At 36.0% G+C, this 8,354-nt stretch overlaps 1 protein-coding gene across 1 annotated transcript; it reads left to right on the top strand.

Annotated features, from left to right (window-relative positions):
- Nucleotides 1-6,683: 6,683 nt before the first annotated feature.
- LOC111403391 (F-box/kelch-repeat protein At1g23390) lies at nucleotides 6,684-8,039 on the top strand. Its single transcript, XM_023031885.1, has one exon. The coding sequence runs from the start codon at nucleotides 6,744-6,746 to the stop codon at nucleotides 7,881-7,883; it is 1,140 nt and encodes a 379-aa protein (XP_022887653.1). The 5' UTR covers nucleotides 6,684-6,743; the 3' UTR covers nucleotides 7,884-8,039.
- Nucleotides 8,040-8,354: the final 315 nt, after the last annotated feature.

Raw genomic sequence — 8,354 nt, 5'->3', positions numbered from 1 at the left:
CACCAAACATGAGCTAAATATATTCTTATTGTAGTTTCGAAATTTGAAAAAGAACTGTATTCATCCCATTATGTGATCCTAGGATCCAAACCTACTTCCATAATTCCTTCTTCAAGGATAATCCCTTCTGTAGGGGTATCTACCATCTCAACATCTCTCCCTTATGTAGGGGTGAACCTTCTACAGGTGCGTCGCGCATTTTGGTGTTTATCAGAACCATATTCATGCTTTGGGGCTCAGACTTTTGTAAGGAGTCGAGGTAGCATTTTCTTGAACTCATCCAATCACCCCGAACAGTGGTGATACCTTGATCAGTGAGAAACTTCATGCATAAGTTGTGGATAAATGTGACAGCACAGAGTTCTTTCAATGCAGGTCGCCCCAACACTATGATAAGCAAACCCGTGATCCACAATGAGAAAATCCATGAAATGATTAGCCGCAAAGGGAGGTACTCCCATTTTCACGGCTAATGTAATCCTCCCCCTAGGAATGACGCTATCGCCAGTAAATGAGTTCATGACTTTGTCAAAATCTTATCATAACTGATTCCAAATAGATTGTTAATGGATCTTTTATTATCCACCAACATTCGATTCAAACCATTCCTTGCCACAATCGCTCGTACCACTAAGGTATCCATAATGAACACCAACAGCTTACCAACAATGTCTTCCTATGTAAAGCTTTTTGGTAGAGTGGTGCCGATCCCCATGAGGGAGTTATTGACTAGATAACTTGTCAAAGAAGGATCCTTGGCTTCCCTGGCATAATTTCTTTGAGCGTTTATTGACTTCCCTTCAACATGTGGGCCCTAATTATTGTATCAAGCTTCATAATAGGGTCGCTTTCTGCATCCGCGTAGGGTTCTCTTCTTTGTCTTTGGGCACATCTAAGCATACCGTTATTTTTGTCACTCCTTTGTCTAGGCGATTGGTCCCTATGATGACGCCTTGCCTCTTTGCGTGTAGGCTCCTGATCTTGCCTGGTTTGAAGTGCATTTATTTGGCCTCGGAGTGTGTTCCTTCTATCGGTGTACGAGCCTATATGCTTTGTATGATATGGCTTGGACATGTAGTTGTTTGTACAATGGCTATAAGTTCGGTGGTTAGTGGAGTATGGTTTATTTCTAGGCTCGTTACTCCTTCATTTGCCTTTGCCTTGTTGGTTGGTTCGACGATCTATGAGCATTAAGGCCAAACTCGGCTCTACCTACGAGCCACAAGTTCGTGGATAATGGGGTTGAGCTGGCTCGATCCGACCCATTGCTACCTTTGCTAGCAGTACAAGTACTTTCAAAATAATTTAAATTAACAATTTCAAATCAATTGAAATAAGATTTAAATTTGTTATTAATGTAACCATTTCTCTCTATTCATCGAGTCATATTCTTTAGGTAGTGGGACAAGTAAGTTTTTCAATGTGGTCCGCATGGACAAATCTACTTTAGGGACAACGAAGTCAGCTATCCCACACTCAATTTCAAATTTTTGGTCAACAAACTAAATAAATTTAGTAAAGTGATTTTGTCCTTGCAATTAAAATTTTGTAATTCAAAACGTTATGGCCAAAGGATAATATAGCATTTTGATAATGATAAAAATTTTCAGTACTTGTACCATCACTTTTCTCCTCCCCAACTTTTCACCTTCCAAGGCTTCCATTGTATTCTTTCTTTTTGCCCTCTCAGATATTGGGTAAACTGCAAAATAAGAAAAGAAAAAAAGTTTTGAACTTTGAAGAATAAACAAAACTATGAGAAGATAAACTTATGGAATTTGAAGTTTGAAAAAAGAATAGGGTATCGAGAAAATTTTGGTGACAGTGAATTTACTTTTTCTTTTTCTTTTGCTAAATTAAAGGATAACTTTTTTTGAGTCGAAAAATAATTGAGTTTTTGGGGTTTTCAATTTTAGGGTTTCTTTTTGCTTAAAATGCAGATTTTTGTATTTATTCTTTTGTCACTTAATTTGCTTCCACAACTCTACAATCCTAGCTCTACCCCTGATGGTCAGCTTTCATATTTTTGGTGGTCATAATGTGATTTATGGCAATACTCTTGGAAATTGTGTTCGACATCTAAGAGTTACAATATTTACATTAATGATTACAAATAGAAAATAAAATAGCGACAATTTTTAAGATATTATTATTTGAATGTACTTTGTTCAACATAACGAGAGGTTGGGTAAATCTATTTTCTAGTAAAGAAAATTACAATAAAATATTTGATGAGATGAACTAGATATTATTAAATAACATTATAGTATTATTATTATTTTATTCTTATTAAACTTTTGCACATGCACAAGGAATGTTTGAGTCCGAATGTATAATCATCCCAAAGTGTTTTCAGACTGAATGCATGTATTCGTAACTCGCAAATAACTTAGTGTAACATGATAAATTCATCGAGAGGAATCGTTTTTCCTATATATTTTTTTTCAATGTAAATACGAGTATGGTTTAGAAAAAAAAGTAGTTCACATTATTTATTCGTTCCTGACGTTATTCATGATCCTAACCCATTGTTTGTTCAAGAAAGGTCGTAATTAATTGGAGTTTGTATATCGCGTGAATCACTAGGCCTGAGTTACTAGGGTCTTAAAAAGGGACATTAGTAATTGATCAATATAATAATTGAGTAGATAACCTAAAAAACTATTTAGGATTTAGTGAGACAATGTGCGCGCTATAGTGAGACAATGTGTCGATTCACATGAGCCTCACAGGCCCCTTACTGTAGGGGTCGGGCTCCACAAGCATTAAGAAAAGGTGGAGCCCGCCCCCCACATCCTCTCTCACTTGGGTCACAAGTTCCTGTATTTGCATCTTTTTCTAATTATTTATTTCTAATTATTTATTATACAATAAAAAATGAAATTCTAAGAGACTTAGGTGTCTATGATCTGTCTAAGGTCACATCAGAATAGGAAAACTGTAAGAGAAGTGATTGTGATGTATTTCGCATCTTTAGTGAAAGTCCCACAAATTTCAAATTGCACTTCACATTTCAAAATTTTATTTTATTTTTAGACATAATGATTATCCGTTCTCCGCAACTAGAAGTCAAAATTTATAATTTTATTATTATTATTATTATTTTGAATTAAATTTAAGATACCTCGATTACGAAGACAACAAAAAATTCCCGTATGATCAAATATTTTTGAAGAAGACTAAGGTAGCCAAAAGAAATTTAGATTTTTGTTGTTTAATTTTAGGGGAAACCTGAATCGAATTAAGCAACGAAAAAAACATATATCTTTAACTTTACACAATTATATATTTGAATATAAAGAAGTTCAAATATTAAACCCTGGTCAATGTTATCTTCCTTTTAAATATCTTTTGACATATTTTATTGGGAATACTTGATATTGTAGTAAGCATCATGAAGAAAAAAATAGTTAAAATATTCATTATATCGATTAATTATTTTTAATACTACGTGCAAATATCTGAGAGGATATATGATTCATCTTTTGCATGCGGTTGGGTATTTTCAATTGTTTAACCACTCAAACATATTTTCTTGCACCTTTACATATTATATAATATTTATAATAAGATTCCACAAACATAGAATGACTTTTGAAATTAAATAATGATTTTTTATATATCTCCGTGAGATGTAATCCATTAAGGTTTATATTTTAATAAGTAATTTTATACTAAAATATTCATCATGTTTCATGCTGATGAAGCAAGTGGTGAAAGGATCATGGAAAAATGATATTAGCCTTGGGTAATGAATTAGTGTCCAAATTAACCTAACCTAGCCAAACCTAACTTGTAATAGAAAGATTAAGAAAATCATTTAAATAGGATCATTACAATATCAAGATACTCAATAATGTAAACATACTCACCAATCCTCAAAATGTGTAAAATCATCTTTATATTAATTCTAGACGCATGACTTCGATTTGTGAACATACCTATTAAACATGAATACAAGCCTAAAGCAACTGTTGACCCCGCAAATTGGATCCTCCACGTGATTAATCGAAAGCTAATCCATGTGTTTCTTTCTGTGCGCAACAACAAATGGTCGAGCGTATATGGCTAATACCAACGGTGGTGACAACAACCACATACCCTCTGACGATCAAGTCAGTCGACGATGGTGCCGAAATGCACAATACTCAAAGGGGGAGGAGAAAATGTAGTTGCTTGGTTGTGGAATACCTATCTCATTTTTGACCAAACTCTTGATATTTATAGGTAAAGGGCACCGCTAAATGCGTGACATGTGTATTCATCTGAAGGTGCGAGGCGTTTGCTCGTAAGCATCCGTCAATCACTTCCTAAGTGGGCGAGTAATTAATTCTGTTGATTTTGAGTTGATATATTGCAAAGATGTCACATTAATCATTTCTAAAGATACAAAGAATCTTGACCAAAAGATTTTTGAAATTGACGGCGGAGGTACTTCTCCTCTTCTCTGCAACATAACGCTTCGATCCACACACCTTGGTACATGAAGAGGCCTCGGACTATATCACTCCAGCGTACCGCTCTGGTAATGTCGCGTTTGGGGACAGGAAGTTGTTGAGACGCTATGCGAGAGGCGTAAAAGCAATGCTAAAGTTATGAGGTTGAAGTCCGAAGCAATCAATAAAGACTATTTTATCAACATGTTTGGAAGGGATTTTTTATCTCAAAAAATTGATTTTTTGATCTTATTTCACTATTTCAATCGTAATTTTTGACTTCTTCTCTCATAGGTGGATCCCACTTTTCTTATAACGGCCAAAAAATCAATTCTCAAAATCCCTCCCAAACAGGACCTATATAATAATGCACAAAAACTGTAGTGTCACCCCAAGATTATTGTATGAATTATTTTAACCAGAAAATATGAGCAACAATTATTAATGTGGGGTCCCAACAATTTATAAACTAATCAATGGATAAGATAAAATGTTTTGACTTTAGAGGCTTTGTAGATAGGCATTGACATGTTCCCCTCCCCTCGCCACCCCTCTCCCCCTCCGCCCCCCAAAAACCCCCCCCCCCCCCCCAAAAAAAAAAAAAAAAAAAAAAAGCGGGGGAAAACAAATTGTTTTCTGAAGAAAAAACTTGAGAAGTGTAAAGGAAGTATAGCAATTAAAACACACTTTTCGTTTTTATGCACTTACTTTTGAAAATGCTTATATTTAGCCCATGTTTGATCCCCCATTACGTAGAAAAATTAATTGGGGAATAGTATTTTTTTGAAAAATGAGTGGTTGAAAAAAAATGAAAAATTTTCAATTTACGTGTAATATTATTTTATGAAAGATTGTTTCATTTAAAATAGGAGAGAGAGAAATGGAATCTAATAGAATTTAATGTAATGGGACTCAAACAGGGGCTTAATTAATATTAATGCATACATAAGTTAAGATGTTGGAATAAAATATCACGCGAGTGAAGCCGTTACATTTGCAAATTAAACTTCAACAACCTCTAATTCACGAGGAGCATATATATAGATAAACTTTAGATCGGGAAGGTATACTAAGCCAATCCATTTTCTGATGGTAACGTCGTCTATAGCAATTAATTGGCTCGATATTTCATAAATCTTTTAGGATAATTCTGCCTCGAACTGTACAAGCTTACATCCCCTCACAGCTCGAAGGGACCCACCAATTCTTTGCCATTTTTTATTAAATGTGGACCTCTAGAGCTATGAGGAGAGTGTCAGTTGTCAAATTAACTATTTGTACAGCTTAATTGATTCTTTTGTGCTTTATCGCATCGAAAATCTAACTCCACAGGAATGCAATAATGAATTTGATGGGGACCATGTCAGGTAAGTGAATCACCAACACAGTGGTTGCAACCAATCTAGTACTCTTGTGCTAAATGTTATGGCATTGGGCGTTTTAAATGAAATAACAATTTAATAATATTATAATAACTGACAAAAATATTTATTTTGACTCTTATCTCATTATACGATTTATATCCTTAAAATTCCAAGCATTTTAATGATTTTGATAAATTTTGTAAGGGCATATGCTTACTAAGTAGATTCTTTAAACTCCTTATGGAGAATATTGGTTCTAATGAATTGGATGTCCAATTTTTATTTAGTATGGAAAAAAATGAAAAATCAAATTAGAGTCCCAACTTTCGTTATTAACTTTTTGTCAAGAGTGGTGGACCAATCCACGTGCTTCTATTGAGATTAACATAAACACATCGAGATTGATCAATATTTATAAAAATCAAAACAATTTCAAATAGAGAGGACAACAAGTCCTATTCTCATTTCCCATATGGTTTATTTAATCTTTTACTTTTTAAGTATAATTAAAATTTAATAATATAAAGATAAAATTCGAATTGAGGCGAACCAAACTCCAACAAGGAGCTATGAATCAAGAAAGAGCATTTTGTCATCACAGGGCTTTGTCCTACAGGGGTTTTACCGACCCCTAACATGGGGTCGACCTCATTCAGACCCTGATGCCATAAAAAAAGAAAAGGGAAAATAAAAATTCCGACCGACCCTTATGAGGGGTCGGTCAGACCCTGTAAGTGCTGGGCTTTCTTTTGTCATTTCTAATGCAAAATGGACAAACATGGCCCACACTGGATAGCCTAATCAATGATATCCACAATAATGGAAATAATATTTTAAAAAATCCACAATCATCAGCCACGTATAAATACAATCAGCTACTGGCACTGCCTTATCTATTTGCCGTACTACTAAATTGTTCAGGTCCTTGAAAAAACCTCCGACAATGGCAAGAAAGGAAATTCGATTAAGTTCACACGAAGATGAAGAAGTTGAAATTCATGGAGATGTGCTGGAAGTTGTACTCTCATACGTACCATTAATCGATTTGGTTCCAGCTTCCAATGTTTCCAAGTCTTGGCGCTCCGCCGTGGCGTCCTCCCTCCGCCACCTCAAAAAGCTGAAGCCATGGCTGATCCTTCACAAGCAAAGTACTTACTCGCCGTACGCCTCCATCACATATACATACGACCCGTGTTCCAATCAGTGGATCAAAGTATCCATGCCGTCGATGAATTTCTTCTCAACACTCAAATCTTCTCAATCCAATTTCCTTTACATGATGTCTTCTTCGAAGTTCTCCTTCTCGTTTGATCCGTTGAATTCAACATGGTGTCATGTTGCTCCTCCGCTCGTGTGGCGGACGGATCCGATTGTTGCTCGTGTGGGAGATTCTGTGGTGATTGCCGGCGGCGTTTGTCAATTCGAGGACGATCCATTGGCGGTTGAAGTGTATGACTTCAATACACGTGCGTGGTGCACCTGCGAGTCCATGCCGGAGAGTTTGAAGGAGTCGGCTGCTTCAGCTTGGCTCTCAGTTGCGACTACAAAGGGGAAACTCATTGTTACAGAGAAAAAAACGGGTGTGACTCACTGGTTTGACTCGGAGACGAAATCGTGGTCCGGACAGTTTAATCTGAATCCGGGTCAACCCGTTGTCAATTACTATATTGGGTCCTATGAAGAAGATTTGATTTTGGTGGGTTTTTGTAATAACGTTGAACAATTCAAGATTTGGAAAGTAAGTGCCGAAAATTTTTACTGCGAACAGATTGGAGAAATGCCATTGGCGTTTGTTGAGAAATTGAAGAGTGAATGTTTTGGATTTTCTTCAATAAATGTTCTTGTGGCGAGGAATTTCGTCTACATGTATAATTCGTGGGAGGTGGAGGAGATGGTGGTGTGTGAACTGACAAGCGGCGGCGGCGGCATTGGCAGTTGCAGGTGGTGGAGCGTGCCAAATGTGGTATGTCGTGATGGGATGTTGAAGGATAGGTTGGTTTTCACATGTTCTGAAGTTGGGTTCGATGAGTTGCATCGAGTTATGAAGATGGATAACTGGAAATTTGAGGTAGTGAGTACTTGAGAAAATGAGTTGAATCGGTGGCTACGGGTCAAAGCTTGCATAGACCGAGTTGTGATAACTGTTATTTTTTTCATTTCTTAAGTGTAATAATTAATGTTACATGATGCAATGTTTTGTATTATTGCTTGTCAATATTAAAATTTAAAAGTTCAAATATGTGCTTAAAGAGCCATTAAGGGACAACCACGTCAAGCGGTCACCAATTTAAATTTCGAGCGTCTCATATTATGGCCTGTTTGGGAGTGATTTTTTCCTTCAAAAAATTGATTTTTTGACCGTTATTTCACTATTTCAGTTGTCATATTTAACTTCTTCTCTCATAGGTGGACTTCACTTTTTTCCAAACAGTCAAAAAATCAATTCTCAAGATCACCAAATTTTTCTCGTTCTTGGCTCATGGCATGTCAAAGTCAAGAGCCGAGAGTTTTTTATCCCGATTTTTCACATAGGACTGGGCTCCCACTCCAAAAC

This window comes from Olea europaea, chromosome 11 (genome assembly GCF_002742605.1).
Source record: "Olea europaea var. sylvestris chromosome 11, O_europaea_v1, whole genome shotgun sequence".
NCBI classification, from domain to species: Eukaryota; Viridiplantae; Streptophyta; class Magnoliopsida; order Lamiales; family Oleaceae; genus Olea; species Olea europaea.
This window is presented reverse-complemented; position numbering and strand designations above follow the sequence as displayed.